General features: G+C 38.3%; 2 protein-coding genes across 5 annotated transcripts; both read right to left on the bottom strand.

Moving 5' to 3' along the window:
* Positions 1 to 21,926, bottom strand: LOC131874659 (TMV resistance protein N-like). 4 transcript variants are annotated; one of them, XR_009372067.1, is made up of 7 exons: positions 20,909 to 21,926; positions 15,935 to 17,014; positions 15,533 to 15,829; positions 1,800 to 2,626; positions 1,379 to 1,542; positions 659 to 722; positions 1 to 273 (listed from the first exon to the last, which is right to left on the bottom strand). XR_009372067.1 is itself a non-coding variant. In XM_059218494.1 (5 exons), the coding sequence occupies exons 2-5, from the start codon at positions 16,229 to 16,231 to the stop codon at positions 233 to 235; spliced, it is 699 nt and encodes a 232-aa protein (XP_059074477.1). In that variant the 5' UTR covers positions 16,232 to 17,014; positions 20,909 to 21,925; the 3' UTR covers positions 1 to 232. The 4 variants fall into 4 exon arrangements, 1 of the variants encoding a protein (XP_059074477.1); XR_009372069.1 differs by lacking the exon at positions 1,800 to 2,626 and having other exon boundaries at positions 1,379 to 1,472; XR_009372068.1 differs by lacking the exon at positions 1,800 to 2,626 and having other exon boundaries at positions 20,909 to 21,924.
* LOC131874303 (probable 2' cyclic ADP-D-ribose synthase BdTIR) lies at positions 21,004 to 21,444 on the bottom strand. The gene has a single exon (XM_059217605.1). It carries the CDS (start codon positions 21,442 to 21,444, stop codon positions 21,004 to 21,006), a length of 441 nt encoding a protein of 146 aa, XP_059073588.1.
* Positions 21,927 to 23,584: the final 1,658 nt, after the last annotated feature.

Genomic DNA, 23,584 nt, shown 5'->3' with positions numbered 1-23,584 from the left:
TAAAGAAATCAGAAGCAATTAGATTATCTAAATTGCAAAAATGAATACAAAATGGTGAATCTCTCTCTCTCTCTCTCTCTCCTACAAGTTTGATACACACATGCAGACCCCTTATTCTATGAATGAAATTTAAGATTTAGTATTCGAGTTTCAAAAAATGTGAGTACTAGCAAATGCTCCCCAAAATTCCTCGTTGAAGTTCCCAAGAACTTTGCCTTCAGGAAGGTTACATTCAATTGCATGGCTCCTTGCAACAGAAGTAAGGTATGTTCCCTGTAAAAAAAAAATGAGAGCATCATGATCATGCTTAACGATATCGTAATTTATCTCAAAAATCTATTTTATTTTTCTGTGTTGAAATTAAAATAAATAACATATCACGGGTGTGGTGCAACAGTTAAAATTTAAAACAGAGATCTCTCACAAAGGAGACCCAAATCTAAATCCCCACCCACATTATGGAAATCATTACTTCTAGAGGAGATACATTTCCATCAATGGGGGCTTTGATAATGCAGTTTAAGTTGTGAGCAGAAATAGTGCCACAACAGAATAATACAGTATAAGTTGTGAAAGTGTCATCCGCAGGTTGGGGCATAGTGATTCCCCAAGCACCCTAAGAAAGCAAACAAAATCATACATGAAAGAGCACCCCTACCTCTACAACCCATATTATAGAAGCTGTAAATCCAAGATATAGAGACGCTGGCACCATAGTTTACCTGTTATAAGCAACATCAGCAATTAGAACTATTTGCCACCTTCTAGCAAGCTCTACCGTAATCTGTATATTTTATTTGCATCTCTACACGCACTAGTACATCATAGGAGGGTCTCTCCACACTCGACTAAACTGAATTGCAACCAAACAAGCTAGTCTAATTGCAACAATGCAAGCTTAGTGAGTTGATATTCAAGCAATTCAAACAGGAATGGACTTCGATTATGAAAGTTAAATTCAATTGTTTCCATAAGCGAGGACTTTGTCTATTTGGGGTGGGATATCAGCTTTTCAATCTTTGAAAATTTACCTGTACTTAGATTTGTGTAACTTAGTTATTCCATTGAGTAATATGTGATGTATGGTAACAAACAATGTTGGCCAATTTCTTACATTTTCATCATAAGAAAAACTACTTCGAGAACCTAACCATTTGTTTTCCTAATTCTCTGTCACACAGATTAATTTTGAAGCATGTGAACACCCACCATTCACCAAAGTGAGTTTATTAAAAAAGCACTTAGCAAAAACCTATAGGCATTTATAAGAAGTATTCATTAGCACACTTTAGTGTTTTAGCGCTGAGAAACGTTTACATGAAGCTACTTATAAAAGACCCAACGATTGTAAACAAAGTCCATAAGTTCAAATGCATACCATAGTGGATACAGATTGGCTGCAATGAATAACCAGTAGCCTTAAGTCCCAAGAACAAGTGAATTCTTCGAACCGAGCCTTCTAGCTACAGGTGCTGCTATAAATGAGCATACAATGAGTGATGTATAAAGAATACCCAATGACGTAGTTCCTAAGTTTCCATCCTGCAATCCAAAATCATGAAGTTCTAAAACAAAACAACAATAACAGATCAAATTATCACCAAAAACTACTAGCCCACTAATTTTCTTTCGGACAAAGGGCAATCCGTTAATTTTCATGATCAAATAATAACCCGCTACATTTTTCAACAGCACAGGATAATTCTCTCACACAAAAATTGCCACACAACTTTTGTCAATAAAAAAATTATTAAGCAATTTTCAAGCAAAATTTAAAGAGAAAAAGAAAAGCCCTCGACAGAATGTAAATAACTTTGTAAATTCTGCGCTGCAGAATAAGCCAAGAATACAAAGAGAAACGTAAAGCTCAGAGCATGAAGGTCCCTTAGATGACGGCTGGAGGTCTTCGAATGAAAATTGAGCCTCTGAAGCTCTGCAACATTACCGTCAACAGACGTCGACGAGTCTGTTAGAAGAGGAAGGCTGTCAGAAGTCATCTCTTCAATAAATTTGATAGTTATTCAACCTAATCATCATATGGGTAATGCCTTAAATCATCGATATTTTCAACCCAAAATATAATTGCATAGTTATCCATGAACACAAGCAGACAGCTGAAAAATGTTAACCTGTGATGACCTCTTTCTTATTTATTCATCTGTTGACCTATATCCTGTACATTCTATGGATCGTTCCAATGGATTCGACTCTTAAAATTTAGCTATATAAATGAGAATCCATCCACATAGATCAAGCGAGGATGATGGGATATGACATCAGTAATTAAGTATGAATGTTAGGATCAATAATGAATGCCCTACAAACTCCAATCAAACAAAAACTTGCAGAACCTAGAGCCAAATAAAATAAAAGCGCACCTGCAGGAGCTATGCAGGGGAGGGAGCTAACTGCCAGCGAGGTTGCAAGGGATGTTGTGAACGCATGGGATGTAGGGATCACGTGGAAAGCCACAACCATATCCACCATAGCGGCAACCATTTCACCACGCGTTAGCTGGGGAACCGCTGCCACCCGTAAGAACACAAACCCTACCCACATGTTTCCCGAGTTTTGTTCCGCGAGCTGCATCTTTTCCGACCAACACAATCTTTCCTTGGCGCAAAGACTATTGACAAAGGGAAGCGTGAGATAATTTGCCGTCAGGAATTATTACGCAATACTGTAAAAATTAAATACGCACCGATAAACCCAAAAAATCCGACATGAGACAATTCCGATGGCGGTGTACCCCCACAGGGAATAGCCTATCGGCTAATTACATAGTAATAAACCCAATTATCTTAAAACAATTATTATTCTCTATTTAAAGTTTAAAGGCAAGCTTCAAATGTAGATATGTGACATGTCTTGATTTTAACACTTTCAAATTAATGTAAACTCAGAAAATCAGAATTTAATTACTAACTAAATTGATTAAGAGAATAGTTTATAGTTTTCCAGATTTAAGCATAACCAAGAAAAGAACATGATAAGTACAAGACACAATTACCCTGGGAAAACCCCCTAGGAGGAAAAACCAAGCCAGAAAAGATCCTCAGATCTGATTATGGATTAGATTCGTATGATGATTACACACTTATCTGGAGTACAGATGTTGCTGTCACAAGAAGGATGGCAGATTTGAGGTTGCAGTCCACAAGATTATCTCACTGACACAAAGATGATGATTGCTGCCACTTGAATGATATTTGCTGCAGTTTGAACTAGTTCGCAGTCCTTCAATAGGGTTTGTTGAGCCTTCAAGGGAATTCGCTGTGCACCTACAATGGTTCGCTGACTTCTAATGGTGATCTGCTGCCTTCTAAATATAATTCGCTGAATTCACAGATGCTTGCTGATGTATATAGGTAATTGCTACTTCAACCTTCATTGAGCAGATGTATATATATTTCGCATGGCAAGTTTTAGTATATAATGAAATGAATTTGATATTCATTTATATGAGGAGCAAGGTTGATTAGTTAGGTCGGCCTCACTATTATATTTAACCTTTTATTTATTAATTTCCCCTTTTATCGAAATGCCTTAACAAAAGAGGGTAGGTCCTATTTGTGGGTGCACTTTAGAATGAGGCGTGTGGTTTAGAGTGTGCCGTGAGAGTAAAACAATGCGAAAACACGCAATGGATTTCAAAGAATTGATTGAATGAACAGAATGAGCAAAACGCTCATAAATAATACAAGTTATTTACAAGAATAGCAAGTTTCTAAAAAGAAACTGCTGAGAAGATCGAAGACGATCTTTCTAAAATAGAATGTACACTGAATGAGCATTAATACTAAAATTAACATATTTTAATATTCTATTACCCTCCCTTAATGCTCAATCTATTAACTACACCTATAGTCCCCCTGAATTTTACAAATTTATCAGGACCAAGGGGCTTGGTGAATATGTCTGTTGGCTGCTCCGAGGTAGGAACATACAGCAACTGGATGGATCCGTCTTCAACCAGCTGTCGAATATAGTGACAATGCGTTTCCACATGCTTGGTTCTTTCATGGAAGACTGGATTTTTGGCGAGTTTGAGCACTCCCTGATTATCACAGAACAAGGGAGTAGGACCTGCCTGGGAGACATGCATATCCGCAAGCATTCGCCGAAGCCAAACCGCCTCACAAGATGCCTTAACTGCTCCCCGATACTCTGCTTCCGTCGAGGAGAGAGCCACTGCCTGCTGCTTCTTACTAGTCCATGTGACAGCACCAGATCCCAAACTAAACACATACCCTGCTGTAGACTTACGGTCATCAACCGAACCTGCCCAATCAGAATCTGTGTAACCACTGAGTATAGGATCAGAACTTCGAGTGTACAGAAGTCCATAATCAAAAGTGCCACTCACATAACGCAGCACACGCTTCGCTGCTAACCAATGATCAGCCTTGGGAGCTGTCATGAAGCGTGAAATGTAGCTCACTGCAAAACTGATGTCAGGTCTAGTAGCAGTAAGATAGATGAGACTGCCCACTAGTTGCCTGAACAGAGATTCATCCACAACTGGTGAGGATGACTGAGCTGAAAGTTTGAGCCCGGGTTCCATAGGAGTAGAGGCAGGTTTGCAATCCTGCATTCTGAACCTGTCCACAAGACTTCTGGCATACTTGGACTGAGAGAGAAAGATACTGGTCTCAGTCTGCCAAACTTCAACTCCTAAGCAGTAATGTAGAAGTCCCAAATCTGTCATATCAAAAGTGCGGCACAAATCCTGTTTGATCCCAGTGATCAAATGTGCTGAACTGCCAGTAATGATTAAGTCATCCACATAGACAACCACAAACAGAATATCATTACTAGTATGTTTGATATACAGGTTTGCATCAGATGGACTCCGCTGAAAGCCATGATCTGTCAGGTACTTATCAATTTTCATGTACCAAGCTCGAGGAGCTTGTTTCAGACCATAGAGTGCTTTGACTAGTCTACAGACCTTCTGTTCTTGACCAGCAACCTTGAATCCTGGGGGTTGCGTCATGTAGACTTCTTCCTGTAAGTCACCATTCAAAAAAGCACTCTTTACGTCCATCTGATGGACTTTCCAACTGAACTGAGCTGCCAAGGCAAGAACGAGCCGTATGGTACTCATTTTGGCTGTAGGAGCAAAAGTCTCCTCGTAGTCAATGCCTTCTTTCTGTGAAAACCCACGAGCAACAAGACGAGCCTTATACTTGTCTAGGGTTCCATCAGCTTTGTATTTTACTTTGTACACCCATTTGCAGCTAATGGGCTTCTTCCCTGAAGGAAGATCAGAAAGGGCCCAAGTGTGATTCTTCTGAAGACTCTGGAACTCAGCTTCCATAGCCTGTTCCCACTCAGGTATACCTTTAGCCTCTGAATATGTCTGAGGTTCAAAAACACTGTGTATGTTAGCCATGAGGGCAAAATTGACTGTATGCTGCTGTTTGCTCTTATTACGGGAGGTTCTACCCTCAATGAGCTCAGTATCCCTGAGATCACCAATGGTCTTGGCCCACCATTTAGGCCGAAGAGTAGAAGTGCTAACATCTGGAGGAGCTGGAAGAGGCTCAGGATCAGGAACAGGAGCAGCAAGAGGAGGATTATTCTCCGGAGGGAACTCAGGTAGTGCATCATCGAAAATAGATTCTGCATCATCCCTCCCATCAGGCGAACCTAATGGAATAAGAACACTGTGAGGCTGACCATCAGAAATCTGCTCAGAAGAAGGGGACTGAAAGAATCCTCTGTCTTCATCAAATACAACATCACGACTGAAGATAAGACGTTCAGTGTCTATATCTATCAGTCTGTAGGCCTTATGGTGATCACTGTATCCTGTCATCATGAGTTTCTGGCTTTTGGAATCCAAACATAGGCAACAGAGCCAAAAACCTTCAGGTGGCTGATCTGAGGCTTCCGACCAGACCAAACCTCTTCTGGAGTCTTCCCCTTAACAGCCTGAGTAGGAGAGCGGTTAAGAAGGTAGACAGCAGTAAATACTGCTTCAGCCCAATACTTATTCGGAACACTCCTGTGTTGTAACATAGAACGAGCCATCTCAACAACTGTACGATTGCGACGCTCGACAACACTGTTTTGCTGAGGAGTGTAGGGTGTAGTCAACTGGCGTTTGATGCAATGGGTATCACAGAAGTTGGAGAATGCAGAAGAACAAAATTCCCCCCCGTTATCTGTCCTAAGAGTAATGATACTTTGTCCAAACTCTTTTTCAACAAAGGACTTAAACTTCTGAAAGATACTAAATACATCTGATTTATGTTTAAGAAAGTACACCCACATCTTTCTACTAAAATCATCTACAATAAGCAAAAAATATTTGCAACCAGTAACAGAAGATGTATTCATAGGACCACAAATATCAGCATGAAGTAATTGAAGTACCTTAGATGCGCGCCAAGACTTTCCATGTGGGAATGAAGTCCGATGCTGTTTGCCAGCTTGACAGGCGCCGCATACTCCAAGATGCTGAGTCTGAATATCAAGTAACCCTGAAACAAGTCCCTCCCGAGACAGCTGAGAGAGATACTGAATGTTGAGATGTCCATATCTCTGATGCCACAAAGTGCTAAGAGGAGAAACACAAGCTGCCAGAGCCACTTCAGGAGAATCACCAGTGTCAAGGAGCCTATATAGGCCATGATCCTCTAGACCAACAGCAACAGTAAGACGAGTCTCCCGATCAGTGATGGAGCACTTGTGAGCACTGAACACCACATCTAGTTGAGGAGAATTCCTCATAATCTGGCTGACAGAGAGCAGATTAAGTTCCATTCCAGGAACATAATACACATTCAGAAAAAGAAGAGTCCTGCCACCAGACTGTATCTGAACAGTGCCTCTGCCAACAACTGTATACTCCTCACCTCCGCCAAATACAACGGAATCACTGAAAGGTGAGAAGTCTGTAAACCAGTCACGCCGATGAGAAAAGTGACGTGATGCACCAGAATCGATGTACCAAGCAGAAGACCTGGCATGATCTGAAGACCTCTTAGCCATAAAAGCATAAAAGGCAGACTCCTTCTGCTCGGAATGTTCCGCAACATGCGCCTTCTGGTGTGACCCTCCCTGCTTCTTTTGTTCAAAAGCGAGCCTCTGACGGCAATCTTTCTTCATATGGCCGTACTTGTGACAGTAATTGCACTGCACATTTTTCTTCTTAGCTCCATCCTGTGTCTGAGAAGAGCCTTTCTGCTGAGAAGACTGAGAGGACTGAAATTTGCCTTTATCCTTCTGAAAGGATTGAGCTGTGAAGGCATTTTCCGAGGAGGCTGATGTAGTACTACTACCAAATTGTTGTTTCCAGCGATCCTGCTGTAGAAGTTTGGTGCACAGTTCTGAAAACTTCAGATCAACATTAGTGGAAGTAATATTGAGAGTTTCAATGAAGTGTTCATACGATTTCGGAAGACTTTTCAAAGTGATTACAACCATGTCTTCTTCCTCCATAGTCCGACCAATAGCTTCGAGTTGATCTCGAATGTCCTTAATCCTCGTGAGGTGCTCCTGTAAGGACATACGTTCGTCCATCATAATGGAGAACAACTGATTCTTCAGAAAGAATGCTCGGCTCTTGTCGGATGTCTCATGCAATTCCTTCAGATGCTTCCAGATGTCAGAAGCTGTCTTGCCGGAAGGAATCTGCGGTAACTGATCATCAGTTACTGAGAGTTTGAGAAGCATGACTACCTCCCGATTGCGTTCATCAAACTTATCTTGATCTGCACCAGGTGTACCAGGACTGAGTTCTTTGCCCAAAACAAGCTGGTCAAGACGCCTATATTCAAAAATGGTCAACATACGCTGTTTCCAGATGTTGTAGTTGTGACCATTAAAGCGTTGACTGCCTTCTAACATCAGATTTGTGAGAGAAGCCATTTGCACGTTTCCCAAGAAAAAATTCCTGGCTGACCCAAAAAAAAAAACCAACAACAACCCAGAAAAGTGTGCAAAAAACCCAGAAGGATTCTCCTATCAAAATCTGGATTCGCGGGCTCGAAAATTGAGGCACGAAAATCGAGGCACCCAGAAAAAATGGACAACAACCCAAATGAGAGTTTGAAAAACCCACCACGATTCTGCAAGAAAAACTGAACTGCGATGAAAATTGAAGGTAAGAACTTCAATCGAAGTTTGCAGACGGCGATGCCATTGTTTGCAGACAGAAGGTATAATGCAAAAATGACGAGTTGCAGGTCACCGAGCCGAGCAGTCACCGAGGCGAGCAGAAAGAAAACAAGTTCGTTTCCCTGCAACTAGTCACCGAGCCGAACAGTCACGACGCGAACAGATCGCGCGAACAGGTGACGTTGCAGGCGGAGGTCGCGGGAGCCGAACAGTCACGACGCGAACAGATCACGCGAACAGGTGACGTTGCAGGCGGAGGTCGCGGGAGCCGAAGTCAAAAACGCGCCCAGTTGTTGCACAGAGCCGTGAACACAGTGCGAACGCCGAAAAAATTCGACGATTCCGCCGCTAACACAATGCGAACGCCAAAAAATCGAAAAAAAAAAATCGACGATTCCGCCCCAGCCAAGAAAAACAGTGATAAATTTTTCAAACAAATAATTTCGAAAATTTCCACTAGGATTAAAAAATTTTCGAAAAAAATTCCTGTGGCTCTGATACCATAAAACAATGCGAAAACACGCAATGGATTTCAAAGAATTGATTGAATGAACAGAATGAGCAAAACGCTCATAAATAATACAAGTTATTTACAAGAATAGCAAGTTTCTAAAAAGAAACTGCTGAGAAGATCGAAGACGATCTTTCTAAAATAGAATGTACACTGAATGAGCATTAATACTAAAATTAACATATTTTAATATTCTGTCATGAAACACTGGCTTGATAGACATTTTTGTAGATTTTGCCATCACACCAAAAACACGTACTATTGGTTGAGAGGGATCTCATCGTGTATATAGTCGCTACGCCAACACCCCCCCACACGATAGAGCCGGATACAACCACGTACCATGTAGGATTCATACCCACTACGTACCACGTCGATAAGCCAAGCTTACGTGGATGAAGGGTCTAGGGCTCGAGGGACTCGAATCGATGACCAGCGCTCTGATACCATGTAGATTTTGCCATCACACCAAAAGCACGTACTATTGGTTGAGAGGGATCTCATCGTGTATATAGTCGCTACACCAACAGAGAGAGGGCTCAGCCCTACATGCTAAAGGAGGGACCAGACCCTTAGGCGGATTCCAATGTTGCCTAAGGCAATTGGAATCCGTCATCCCTAATTACAAACAACACTCCCTCTTAATTAGGGAGGAGAATCATAACCATAATCTTCCATCTTGCACTCAAGCAAAGAATGGATTACATAATCAGAACATTGTAGTCTTCCATCTTGCACACAAGCATATAATGGAGCTACATAATATAATATTCCAGCTCGCACACAAGCATAGACTGGATCCACCTTACATTGCTCGTAGAGGGTGGAGAGGATCTTTTCTACCATCTTACATTGCCCGCAGAGGATGGTTAACAATTACTCTTCTCCCTGAGAAGATTACAATACCATCTTACATTGCCCGCAAAGGATGGTTAACAATTACTATTCTCCCTGAGAAGATTACCATACCACCTTACATTGCCCGCAAAGGGTGGTTTGATACAACACAATGTATCACTGAGGTTGAGACACCCTCTCAATCAGGGTTTCATTTTCCACAACATCGAGTCTGTCCCTGAAGTACACAAACTTTACTTTGGACAAAGGCTTGGTAAGAATATCTGCAACCTGCTCATCAATGCTGGCATACTTCAGTTGAATGGCGTCTCTTTGCATCATATCTCGAATGAAGTGATAATGAGTTTCCACATGTTTTGATGTGTCATGAAACACTGGCTTGATAGACATTTTGATACAACTCTGATTATCACAATGAATAACTGTAGGATCCCAAGGCTGACCAAACAACCCAGCAAGAAGCTTATGAAGCCACACTGCTTCTCTAGAAGCTACACTTGCTGCAATATACTCAGCTTCAGCAGTACTCAGTGCTACTGAGGATTGTTTTCTACAAGCCCAAGAGATCACTGTAGATTCTAAGCTGAAACAAATACCGGAAGTGCTTTTTCTGTCTTTGATGCTTTCAGCCCAATCTGCATCTGAATAACCTTCCAAGGTTATTGAAGTGTTAAGTGGATACTTCAGCCCATAACCAACTATCCCTCGCAAGTATTTTAGGATGTGCTTGGCTACCACAAGATGAACATGTTTGGGCTTGCTCATAAACTGACTGAGAGCATTCACTGCAAAACATATGACTGGTCTAGTGTTAACTAGATACATCAGTGATCCAATTAACTGCCTGTACTCTGATGGATCTGCAAAATCAGAGTTAGCTGCAGAAACACTTAACTTCTTTAAGTTAGATTCCATAGGAGTAGACATAAATTTACAATCCACCATTCTAAATCTTTTCAAAATATCAATAGTATACTTTCATTGACTTGGAAAAATTTCGTTAGATCTTTGTCATACTTCTAGACCTAGAAAATAATGCATTAGACCTAAGTCTTTCATTTCAAATTCTGAAACTAGTTCTTTCTTACATCTAATGATAAGTTCATCTTTACAAGTAAGAAATAAACCATCCACATATAGAACTAGAATTAACATTTCATTATTGGATAACTTTAAGTAGATGTTAGAGTCGGCATCATTTTTACAAAAACCTAAACTTAACAAGTATTTATCAATTCTTTCATACCAAGCACAAGGAGTCTGTTTGAGGCCATACAGAGCTTTCTTCAACCTGCACACATGAGTTATTCTATCCTGAATCTCATAACCCTCAGGTTGTTCAATATAGACCTCTTCTTCAATGACACCATTAAGGAAGGCAATCTTAACATCCATTTGATGTAGCTTCCAACCTCTAGTAGCAGCAATAGCTATTATAGTTCTAATAAAAGTATATCTATCAACAGGAGCAAATGTTTCTTCATAGCCTATGCCTTCCTTTTGAGAAAAACCATGAGCTACAAATCTAGCCTTATACTTTTCAATACTACCATCAGCATTATGTTTAATTTTTAAATAAGCATTTAGAGGAAACAACAAATTTACCTTTGGGTCTGGGCACAATATCCCAAACATCATTCTTGATGATTGACTAATACTCTTCATCCATAGCAAGCTTCCAGGCATGATGGTTCAAGGCTTCTTCAACATTGCAAGGTTCAGATTCAATGAGATTGTTCATCAATGCAATGTAGTTGAAGAATACTTGAAGTCTCTTGGTTTCACGGAAGGTGCCACTGGGAGCAGCAAATCTTTCGGCTTTTTGAATGGTGTTTCTTACCCAAAGTGACCTCTTTTTGGTAACAACAATGTCACTAGGAATGTCAATGGAATTCATAGGCTTTGGTGGATCATTATGTTCTTCTTGAGGTGGAGGTTCAACAGACTCCCTCTGAATCTCAGGGTTAGTATCAACATTCATGTCTGGATTGTCATTAGCTTCATCAATAACAGAAGAACCTTTTGATTTCTTAAATGCAATATCTTCTTCAAAGGTAACATCTCTACTTACCTCAACATACCTTTGACCAGGGATATATATTCTGAATGCCTTGGAGGATTCACTGTATCCGACTAACATGCCTTTCTTCCCGGAGGGTTCCAACTTGGTTCGCTTTTCCTTGGGCACATGAACATAAACGGGACTTCCAAAGATTCTGAGGTGACTGATGTCTGGTTTGGATCCTGTGAAGGCTTCTTCAGGGGTCATGTTCTTTAGAACACGATGAGGACATCTATTCTGGATATATACTGTTGTTCTAGAAGACTCAGCCCATAGAAAGGTCTGCAAATCTTGATCATGAATCATAGCCTTTGCAGCCTCAACAATAATTCTATTCTTCCTTTCAGCAACTTCATATTGCTGAGGATTGTATGGAACACAAAACTGCCTCTTAATTCCTGACTCAACACAAAAATCATAAAAGCTACCGGAGGTGTACTCACCTCCATTGTCAGATCTTAAACATTTAATTCTTTTACCAGAGGTGTTTTCAGTTAATGCTTTAAACTCTTTAAATTTACTTAAGACTTCATCAGATTCTTTAGATTTCAAGAAGTAGATCCAAGTTTTCCTAGAGAAATCATCTATGAAGATTACGTAATAAAGAAATCCACTAGGAGATACTATAGACATAGGACCACATAAATCAGAGTGAACAAGTTCTAGTTTATCTTTAGCTCTATTTTCACTTTTATGAAAAAGACTTTTAACATTTTTACCTATAGCACAACCTTTGCAAGTTTTATCATGAATTTGACTAAGTTTAGGCATACCTTTGACTAACTTTTCAAGAGAGGGAAGTGCTTGATAGTGTAAGTGTCCAAGTCTTCTATGCCATAGCTCACGGCATTCGGGAGCCTTATTAATGAGGGCTTGAACAGGGTTAGTAGAGAGCTTATAAAGACTATCATATCTATTACCAATTACACGAGCAAATTTAAAACTAGATTTCTTAAGCCAAGCAAGCACAGAAAATGCAATTTGATAACCTTTATCTTCTAGAGCAGAAATGGAAATTAAGTTTCTTTTAATTCCAAGAACAAACAAGATGTCACTAAGGTGCAATGAAATACCAAAGTCTAAATTTAAAGAAGAAATGCTAGAACCTCTTACCGAATAACAAGCATCATCACCAATTACCACATGAAGGCTGGTATCCTTTTCTACTAAGTCTAAAAGATGATCACGGTAGCCTATGATGTGTCTGGAAGCACCACTGTCAATCAACCATGTATTACTATTTTTAGGTATGCTGCTAGATAGAGCATAGATGAATAAGAAGTCATCATTTTGTTCTGAGACTTCATTTAGGTTGACTTCTCTTTGCGTAAGGTCATTCTGACATTCTTTAGCATAGTGAACAAACTTGTCACATCTGAAACATCGAACACGAGAGAAATCTCTTGGTTTCTTCCAAGAGTGCTGAGAACTAGATGGTCTGAATTCCCTATTTCTCTTTAGATAAGGCTTCTTCCAATTTTCACCTTTCTTGCATTGGGCTACAAGCATGTGTTGATCATCTACATGAAAACTTTTGGTTTGCCCTCTTGTGATAAGGCGAGACTCTTCTTGGATGCAATCAATCTTAAGGCGATCAAGAGTAAGTAACTCAGTTCTACCACTTATGGTTTGAATAAATGACTCCCATGAGTGTGGTAAACCATTTAGGGCAATCATGACAAGGTCTTTATCTTCCATGTTATGACCAATTGTACCTAGTTGATTCTTTAGTTATGAAATTCTCATAAAATAAGACACAATAGAATCTTCTTTTGACATTTTGATATTAAGTAGTTGTCTTAAAGTAATTGCCCTACTGAGATTGTTAATTTCATATGTACCTTGTAGATGGCTGAACATTTCCCTTGCATTAGTAAATGAGGCAATGGAGGTGACAAGGTGGTCTTTAACTGAATCAATGAGGAGTTTTCTGGTCTTGACAGCATCCTTTTTGAATTGTTTTAGCTCAACAGCATCTGTAGGTTCGGTTAGCTCTTTCGCTTCTATGAAATGGAGAAAGTCTTCTTCTTCTAGAGCCAACATGATTCGAACCTTCCATGCAGCAAAATTGATATTTCTATCAAGCCTATCTTCAACTTTCAGCCCCATTAACCTGACCTGTAAATGAGACAGCAATCGGGAAATAAAGGAGTACTTAATTCTGAAAACTGAAAGTTGATCTAGCCTATAGCTTTGATACCATGTTGATTTTAACACTTTCAGATTAATGTAAACTCAGAAAATCAGAATTTAATTACTAACTAAACTGATTAAATGAATAGTTTATAGTTTTCCAGATTTAAGCATAACCAAGAAAAGAACACAATTAGTACAAGACACAATTACCCTGGGAAAACCTCCTAGGAGAAAAAACACAGCCAGAAAAGATCCTCAGATCTGATTATGGATTAGATTCATATGATAAATACACACTTATCTGGTGTACAGATGTTGTCACAAGAAGGATGGCAGATTTGAGGTTGCAATCCACAAGATTATCTCACTGACACAGAGATGATGATTGCTGCCACTTGAATGATATTTGTTGCACCTTGAACTAGTTCGCAGTCCTTCAATAGGGTTTGTTGAGCCTTCAAGGGAATTCGTTGTGCACCTACAATGGTTCGCTGACTTCTAATGGTGATCTGCTACCTTCTAAATATAATTTGCTGAATTCAAAGATGCTTGCTGATGTATATAGGTAATCGCTACTTCAACCTTCATTGGGCAGATGTATATATATTTCGCATGGCAAGTTGTCGTATATAATGAAATGAATTTGATATTCATTTATATGAGCAAGGTTGATTAGTTAGGTCGGCCTCACTTTTATATTTAACCTTTTATTTATTAATTTCCCCTTTTATTGAAATGCCTTAACAAAATAGGGTAGGTCCTATTTGTGGGTGCACTTTAGAATGAGGCGTGTGGTTTAGAGTGTGTCGTAAGAGAGGGCTCAGCCCTACACGCTAAAGGAGGGACCAGACCCTTAGGGGGATTCCAATGTTGCCTAGGACAATTGGAATCCGCCATCCCTACTTACAAACAACAACATGCTGCTATGATGTTCACCCTCCTCAAACTCTCACACCACAAATATCTAATACCAACGCCTCTAATGAACTACAATTTTCTAAGTTGACTAGACTAGAATTTGTAAATCAATAGATTTTGCAAGCTATCTATCTCTCTACTAAGTCATAATTATTGTTAAATCCTGATATTCGAGGCTGCAAAATAAAGAAGACAGGCACCCTGGCTGAGTTACAAATTCTGTGAGCCCAGGGCAAGCGGCAATATAAAGACAGTAAAGGCTAGTAAGCTGCACAAGTGCTTCTGACGGGATCATCAACTTCCCGCATTCCAATAATTCTAGTTCTTTTAGGTTTGCCAAATCGCCAAACTTGCTCGACAGCGATTTTAGCTCATGACATTCACTTATCTTGAGGTAGTGCAGTGATTGGAGGCGGACAATCTCTTTCGATAGATCTTCGATCCCACATCCACTTAACTCTAGACGCCGCAGATTTGTTAGATCGCCGATCTTGCTAGGCAGCGATTTTAGCTGATCACATCCATCTAACACAAGGTAGTCCAGCGATTGGAGGCGGCCAAACTCTTCCGGAAGACATTCGATCCCCCTACATTCTTTCAATCTTAGATGCTCCAGATTTGTCAAATCGCCGATGTTGCTAGGTAACAATTTTAGCTTAGGACATCTGACTAACTCGAGGCACTGCAGCGATTGGAGACAACAAAACTCATCTGATAGACCTTCAATAGGAGCTCCTTTGCCGTCAAAGGATATCTTTTGAAATGTTTTAGAAATCCTATTGACTTGGGAAATCTCTGGAAATTTCTAGCATGAATGATATTAAGCACTCCTGCACAGGAGGCTGGACCCACGTTCCTCTTTAATTAGGCAAGGTTGTCAAACAAATATAAATAACAGTTAAGAAGAGGACGATACTTACATCAGCAATCTCATTCCACGATTCTTCTAATTTAGAAGCATCACAAAGCTTTAAAACTCTCAACTTCTTCAATGAAATCCATGACGGAATAGCTCGATGTGGAAACTTGGCCCATCGCAGCGAGACAAGGCCTCCTGATAGTGTTGCTAGTTCTTCTGTAAAATAATTCTTTTCAACGTCCAAGATTTTTAAACCCCACTTCCGCTTGATTCCTCTACTTGATTCTCTGACAAGCTCCACAAACTCTTCATAAAATTCATCTATTCGGGCTTTAATTCCCCGAATCAGAACATTTCCCTAAATGGAAAAATTAAAAAATCAGAAAGCTTATAGAACAATGATGTGCGAACATTTACTCATTGAAATATCGGATACAATTAAAAAACATGATGTTAAACTCACCTTTCCCTGTTGCTGAATATGGGTAATTTGCTCTGGTGACCAAAGGCGGTACGGTGACCTTGTCTTTGAAATGTCCCTTCCCAAATCTCTCAACAGATCATGCATTCTTAAGCAGTTTTTCTCATCCACCTCAACCAGAGACTTATCCATGAGTGTTCCCAAACTACCCGCCCCACTCCATCCAGACTCCTCCCACACTGTGATGGCCAAATCCTTTTCTGTTCCTATGAAGAAACATGATATATCTAAAAATATCTCCTTCTCTTCTTCATCATCTAGTGCATCAAAGTTCACCATAAGTATGGTTTTAATGTCTTTGTGCAATTATCTGGAGAACTTCTCTAATTGACCATTCCAATTTTCCTTGGACTTTCCACACACAAGCTCTCCTAAAACCTTAAGGGATAATGGCAATCCCTTGCAGACTATTAGAAACTTTTTAACAAGATATTCAAATTCATATATCGGAGAGGGTTTTTCAAAAGCATGCCAACAAAATAGTTCCGTAGTATGTTGAGGATTTAAATCTTTCATCTTATAAATAGAAATAGAAGGGATTCCCCATGATATAAGAACACCAGGATCTCGACTTGTAACCACAACAACACTATCTTTTATAAGACTGTTTTTTGTTGGCACGAGAGATTCCAATTGATCTTGATGATCTACATTGTCCAAGGTAATAAATACTTGAACATGACTCAAATACTCGGATAAGATTTGCTTTTCCTTCTTCTACATTATTAAACGATATATCTTTTGAGCCACCAAGGTCTTGGAACATTTTTTTTCTGCTTTTCATACATATATTTAGTTGGTGTATCTCGTACATCACAAACAAAACTACATCTATAGGACTGTATCATCTTGTTGTAGTGTTCTTTTTCCAATGTAGTTTTTCCACAGCCACTCATACCTATGATCCCCACAATTTTTACATTTTTAGAAGATTCCAACACACTTCTTTCAAAGGCCCGTAAGGTTTTATCAAGACCAACAGGATGTTTGGCCACCACAAATGAAGTCTTTTTAATCTTCTTTAGAACAAGATTTGCAATAATCTTCAACACTTCTTGATCACTGTACAAAAATGCATTTTTCAATAAAAACACCCAAATTAGTTTTCTCTAAAAAAAATATATAAAATTAATATTATTTATTTAACACATTTTTAACTCATAGACAAATATCAATTGTTCATATAAGGTGAAGAATGTGGTTAAAACTAAAAAAATGACATGTTTCACATACAAGCAATGTTTTATGCCCTTTAAAAATAAACTTAAAATAGTCCAAGGGGTTGTGTTCTATTGGTTAAAGCATTGAGTTCTCATTGTGGAGATCAAAGTTCAAATCCCAAAGTGACATCTAATATGGAATTCAAAGTTGTGACTCTTAGTCTTCCACAAGAAGATAACGATTTAAATAGGTGCACTCTTGTCTATTTTTTCTCGTGTTCTTACACATATTTTACCACTATATGGTCCTATAACACCCCTATGTGCGCTAGCTCTTAGATATTCATGCACTCATTCTATGTTCATCTATTTATCCTCATAGATTAGATTTGTGGTTCATAGGATTGACCTAGATCAATCACAAGCTACATGGGTCTAACTCCTTACCTTCAAACATTCAAATTCAAATTCTGAAATTCTCACCTGCTTTCACTAATTGTTTTAAACTAACTTATCACACATTTCATTGGCACGTTCTTAGTTATGGTTTTTAAAGATACTCATTGCAGATTCAATTTCATGACAAAGGAGACAATAAAAATCAAGAATTTGATTTGGGAGATAAAAATATATATCTAAATTTGAATCACCATCTTAAGCCATCTAGAAAGTTATATTTGATGCCCTTGGTTTCACTCAATACCATTGAAGTTACCAAAGATGTGTTGGTTTCCCATGGAAGGTCAAACCAAAACAAAAAAGGGAAAGAACAAGAACTAGAAATCCAAATATAGAGCTAGATCTAGGTCCTCTAGGAGGTCAAAAATGAAATATAAGAATTGTGGCAAGAACAACCACATCAAAAAAAGATTGCAATGAAGAATCATAATAATAATAATGGAGAATTAGACAATGCTTTAAATCCAAAGACTTCTCTAGAGGTAATGTTGGAGATCATTTATTGCAACTTTGACTATGTATGCATGTCAACATGCATGGATGATCAACTATCTCGAACCTCTTTCAATTAGAGGTAATGTTTGAGTTGTCCCATTTTGAGTGGCACTATGTAGCACCTATTATTTGTAAATAAGTAAATTGGAGTGGCATAAAGTGTCGTGGTCCAAGTTGTTAAATACAACTATGAAAACTTGTAAGGTGTGCAAGAGTTGTTAAAATGGAAAGATCATATAAAAAAGGATTTGTTAGGTGTGGACTAGGAGAAAACATGAAAGACTTTTTATGTCATAAGCATGTTACCAAAAAAGTACACAACCAAAATGGAGCACTCAAGTGGGTAGAAGTCACTCCTATTTTATCATGATTTCACTAATAATGCTATTGGGCATTGAATGTTGTGTTAGAATTGGATGCCTAATTTAACCCATCGTTTTAGTACATGGTTTTAGAAATCATTTGTGATTAATGGTTTTTATCTTGGTTATATATTGGATGCATTTGATGAATCTTTTATCATATGTATTTGTATATATTATTATGCTATCAAATTTTCCTTGAGTAGATTATCGTATTTACTCTCTCCCAAAGGCTTGAGCCTATCATTATTTTCTAGCCATTATAATTGCTATACGTAAACTTTGTTCAAGATTTGGAGGCTAAGTTTCTTTTCAAAAGGTTTTTTGTAGGGAAAATTTACTATGTCAACTATTTAAGTATGAGTTACATTTTATTTAAAAGTCAATGACTTTTAATACATGCCTACCTTCATCATGTTTCCTCATAGATTAACGTGGGGCACATTTCCACCATCTTGCTTCCTTTCATTCAATATCAAAGCCTAATCAACTTAGATCTTAGGTTTTAGTTTAAGTGGTAGCTATACACACAAACGTGGTCTTTGTTCATGGAAAGAAAACAAGCTTAACATGATTAAAGAGTAAAATTTCAAAAAAACTAATTTTGAATTATGGTAAGTTAAAATGAAGGACTTTCTTATAGATCAAGATATGTTGGTTCTAGTATCTAGAAATAAATTGATAACTATGCCACTAAATGGTTGGCCATGTTGGATAGAACATCTTGAAACTTGCTAAGATTATTTCAAGGATTCAATGCTCCCAAATTTTTAGATAACAGCCACCATAAAATCTCTTTAGAAAAAGGTGGGAAATAATTAACATGAATAAGCTTTTTCTATAGAAAAAACTCTTCCTAGAAGAGGGATTATAGTGGCACTATTTTACCATTATGATGGAAAAATAGATGAGGATGGTTTTGATGGCCTCCTCTCCTTTGGTGAGGCCCATTTGTGGGACACCTATTCTTTGGGTTGCTCATTTGTGTGGTGCCTACATTTTCCTTGCTCCCCTATTTGGGGACGAATGCAAATCGCTCCCTTTTCGAGCGTTTCTAAGTGGTTTGTCACATGCCCTTGGTGCCTTTTCTTCTACTGTGATCTTGTGTTGAGATCTCGTGCAAGGTCTTCTAAGGATGCAATGATGGTGTCAATTTGGGGATGCAAAGTGTTCCTGGCGGTGCGATTTTTACTCTCTTTTGTGCGCTATGTTTTGGGGGATCTTGTGTGTGGTTCTTTATGGGTTGATGGGATGTTGTTGTTTTTGGGTTATAGTGTGGCTGCCCATGTGCTTCCCCTTTCGACCTGTCCTCACCCTGAGTCCTCGACAATTGGATGGCCTCCGTCCTTGGGCTAGCATTTCCAGGTGTTGCAGTGCTTGTTCGATGCCTGGGGTTTGTTTCAGCCTTACCCATGGTACAGTTTTCTGCCCTGCTTCCATTTTAGAACCTTCATTCGTTGATCTGCCTCCACATCAGATGTTTTACGGAGTGGTGCTCCATTGGTCTCTGTGGGCAGTTCAAGCTCTTTGTTAACTTCCACCACTTTTCCTTGGTGGGTTTCTTCAAAGCTTCCTTGTTTTGGGGATTTGCCTCTCCCCCTTGTTCGTTTCGTTGGGATCCAGAGATTGGGATCCAGAGATTGGTCTCCATTGCCATTACTTTATGGAGGTTAAACTCTCTAGGTTCTGTTGTTTCGGCTCTGCTCGGAGGCCCTATGGAGGTGGGCTCTTCCTGAATTTGTACTTCCTTGGTGCTTCTCTGCTTTGTTCGTGTTATGGTGGATAAATATATACTTTCTGAGGCAGGTCTTCATACAATGGTGTATGGTTTTGTTCTTGGACCTATTGAGGTTTTTCATTACTTCTGTTTTTTAGGCCTTTTGAAAAAGAAAAAAAAGTTCTGGATTGCCTTTCAAATCCCTGAGGACATCCTTGCTTTGGTCCATTCTTTTATCTTTCTGTATTGTGGTTCGTTGGAATGGCTTGGTAATTTCATTGTTGCAAGTATTTAGGGATGTCCAATCAGTTTGTCGTCTTCTCTTTTGTGGTCTCTCTTTTCTTCAGAGCATGTCTTCGTCAAAGGATGTCCTTCAAGAAAAAGGTTATGAGAAGCCTTACAAAACTGGTTGTTTGGTTTTTTTTCCTTGGCTGACTTACTTAGAATCGCAAGGGTTTTTATAAATTTGAAATAACTAAAACACTAACATTAACCTTGTAAATGAAAAAAATTAATAAAATGTTATAATAAGGTCCATGGGACAGAATGCACAGGGCGCCGCTTATTAAAAGTGCTATTTTGGGACAGAATGCACAGGTTGCCCCTTATTAAAAGTGCTATTTAATTAGGCAGACCAAGAGGAAAGTTTCAAATCAGATTTCGATGATAATATATCTTTCCGATTTCTGTTAAAAAGAGAAGAAAATCCATTCTAAACAGCAACTATATTTCAAAACATGTGATAAAAATAAACAGTACTCACTCGTGACTGTTGACAATGTGGCCTTTAAGATATGAAAACTTTTGCAGCGCCGACTTCCAATCCTCAAGCTTTTGTGAAGTATATCTCTTCTTGGCTTAAAGCTCTAAAAATGCTTCAGCATAGACTCCTTTTCCTTTACAAATCCAATGGATATCACTGGGTTCAACATTGTAAAACACAGGAATGATTGCCTGGCCAGTTTTGAGCATAAGAGACAACTCTTCCAGAATCCAAGGGGATTCTGCATATTTGGGTGAAAAGATAGCAATATGAAGGAAAGAAGTAGTGATGGCGTGTTGTATTTGAGACGGTATGGAATCGCCAAGATCGAGCTCTGGTTCATCTACTGGTTCATCTAAGAAAACTTCAAGTCCCATGAGTTTTAGGGCACGGTAGATTGTGGCGGCTAGGATTTGCTTGGTGTCAGGGCCACAATGGTTTATGAATACATCGTACCGCACGATCTTTGTTGGAGTTGAAGACGATGCCATAATTTCTGCCTTGGGAGAATTAGTAATCTCATCTGTGCTTGCCATTGGAGTGAATCGAACGCAGGGGTAGGAAGGATGGAAGACGGGGCGAAAGAGATTTGATTAATAGAAATAAAGGATGTACGACAGGAGGCAAAAAGATTTAAGTAGAGGAAATTTCTCCACGCACGGGTAGAAAAGGAGTAAGACAAGAGGCAAAAAGATTTAAGTAGAGGAAATTTCTTCTTACGGGTAGAAAAGATGGGCTCAGATTTAACCGCACAAATTTCTCTACGCGGTTTCCTTTGAAAGATGTCAGTGGGGAGCGGTCCCCACAAATCTGGAAAAAAAGATTTAAAGCCGCGAACATCTCATCATTACGACTAAATATTCCAACGCAACCTGGGAAAAATACACAGAGTCTTACACGGAAATTGCTGAGATATTTCTTAGAAGAAGAATATGGACCACCAAAGAAAATATGTGCGGATTTTGACAGCACTAAAAAGATTCGAGAGGACATTGCTGAGACATTTCGAGGAAGAAGAGTTCAGAATGAAAATTTCTGGAAAAAGAATATTGGAGTATGAATATTAAGTATTTTATTTTGATCGTGAATTGAAATGTTAGAGATGAAAAAATATATTGAATTGGATTTAAAAATATGATAATTTATTATTATGAATTGTGAAAATTATTCTTAAATCTGTATAATTAATATTTATATTGTAATAAAAATTATTATTTTTTATTTAAATATTTTTTGTGATAAATAATATTTATTATTTTTATTATTATAAAAAATTAAAAAGATATTATTTTTAATATAAACATCATTAATTATTTAAAAGTATTTTGTAATTTTGATTATAATAATATTTTTATTGGCAAGGTTAAATCATTTTAATATATCCCTTTCCTTCTAGGACATTATAACAATGAAGAAATTGTCATTCCTAAAGGATTTATCTCTAATTCATGGGTTTTTAGATATAAAATTATCGAGATCAAAAGATAATTTCACCTAAGTTGAGAGGCTATTTGAAGTCCAATTTTGATGGATATTCTTATGGAAATCTAGGAAGATTAAAAGTAGGTTGCCTAGTCACAAACCATAATAGAGATGTCATTGTGGCAACCTAACACAAACTAATGGAGGTCATGAATAATTTAAGGGTGAAAACTTGGCTCTAATTTCCATTACCAAAATGGAATTTATTAAAGGCACAAAGAAAATCATTATATAAGGAGATTCACTCATAATTATTAATGCATTAAAATAGAAAAGGTAGTAGGATTAGAAGACTGGAAAAATATTACTTCAATTTTGGTTGAACGTGAATCAACTTGATGACATGGTCATCCAACGATTCTTCAAAGAGATTAGCCTTCTAACTAATCACCTTGGTAATGTTGTGTAGCATCGTAAATTGTGCACCTTTATTTAGGGTGTCCAATTCCACACTTCGTTAGCACTTATTTTACTATGTCTCATTATATTATGCATTATAGAACTATCATATGCACTTAATTAACAATTAATTTAAATATGAGTCCTTTCTTGATTTTACATCATCACACTCTCATTTGAGCCCATAATCTTAGGTGTGCCCTTTATATTTCAATTATCTCGATTTATCATAAGTCCTACCCTATTTTAAATCTCAAGACATATTTCCCTCATCTAAACATCATATATTACTGTGTGCGGGAAAAGCGGGTCAATAGAACTTAAAATGTGAAAAATGAAGCCTAAGGAGCCTTGTCCACACACCCATAGGACTTCTTGGTGCAAGCTATGGAGTCACGAAAGATGACTCAGCTTCCCAAGGTTGGTTCTATGGTTCTCTATCTCACAAGGTCCCTCAAACCAATGTCTTTGCTCTCAGATCACTGAGCAAAGTGGTTTAGGGATGACAAATGCAAGAATGAGGGATGCTTTGGTTGAATTTATTATGAAATTCATCCTAAGCTATGCATGATCTTACAAATGCAATAAACTAGATTATAAGATGACAAGATTAGTAGCAAGACTATCCTAGCATGATATACTAGTCTATGATTAAGCTAAATGATAAGGAAAATACTCTAAACATGCATATTTAGATTAATTCCTATTTAAAAGAGAGGCTAAATGATGAGCATAAATGAGATATTTAAGCTTGGATGGATTTGAGTATAAGTATGATCCTAAAGACTTGGATTT

This window comes from Cryptomeria japonica, chromosome 3 (assembly GCF_030272615.1).
Source record: "Cryptomeria japonica chromosome 3, Sugi_1.0, whole genome shotgun sequence".
Classification (NCBI taxonomy): domain Eukaryota; kingdom Viridiplantae; phylum Streptophyta; class Pinopsida; order Cupressales; family Cupressaceae; genus Cryptomeria; species Cryptomeria japonica.
The sequence above is the reverse complement of the archived record's forward strand: the minus strand, read 5'-3'. Positions and strand labels throughout refer to the sequence as shown.

Bases quoted from the DNA above. Each gene is read 5' to 3' on its own strand.
- LOC131874303 (XM_059217605.1), bottom strand. From the start codon at position 21,444: ATGGCAAGCACAGATGAGATTACTAATTCTCCCAAGGCAGAAATTATG.
- LOC131874659 (XM_059218494.1), bottom strand. From the start codon at position 16,231: ATGGTGAACTTTGATGCACTAGATGATGAAGAAGAGAAGGAGATATTT. The intron at 15,830-15,934 runs GTGAGTTTAACA...TTTTCCATTTAG, and splicing joins ATATTCAGCAACAGGGAAAG to GGAAATGTTCTGATTCGGGG. The intron at 274-658 runs GTAGGGGTGCTC...TTTTTTTTACAG, and splicing joins CTATAATATGGGTTGTAGAG to GGAACATACCTTACTTCTGT.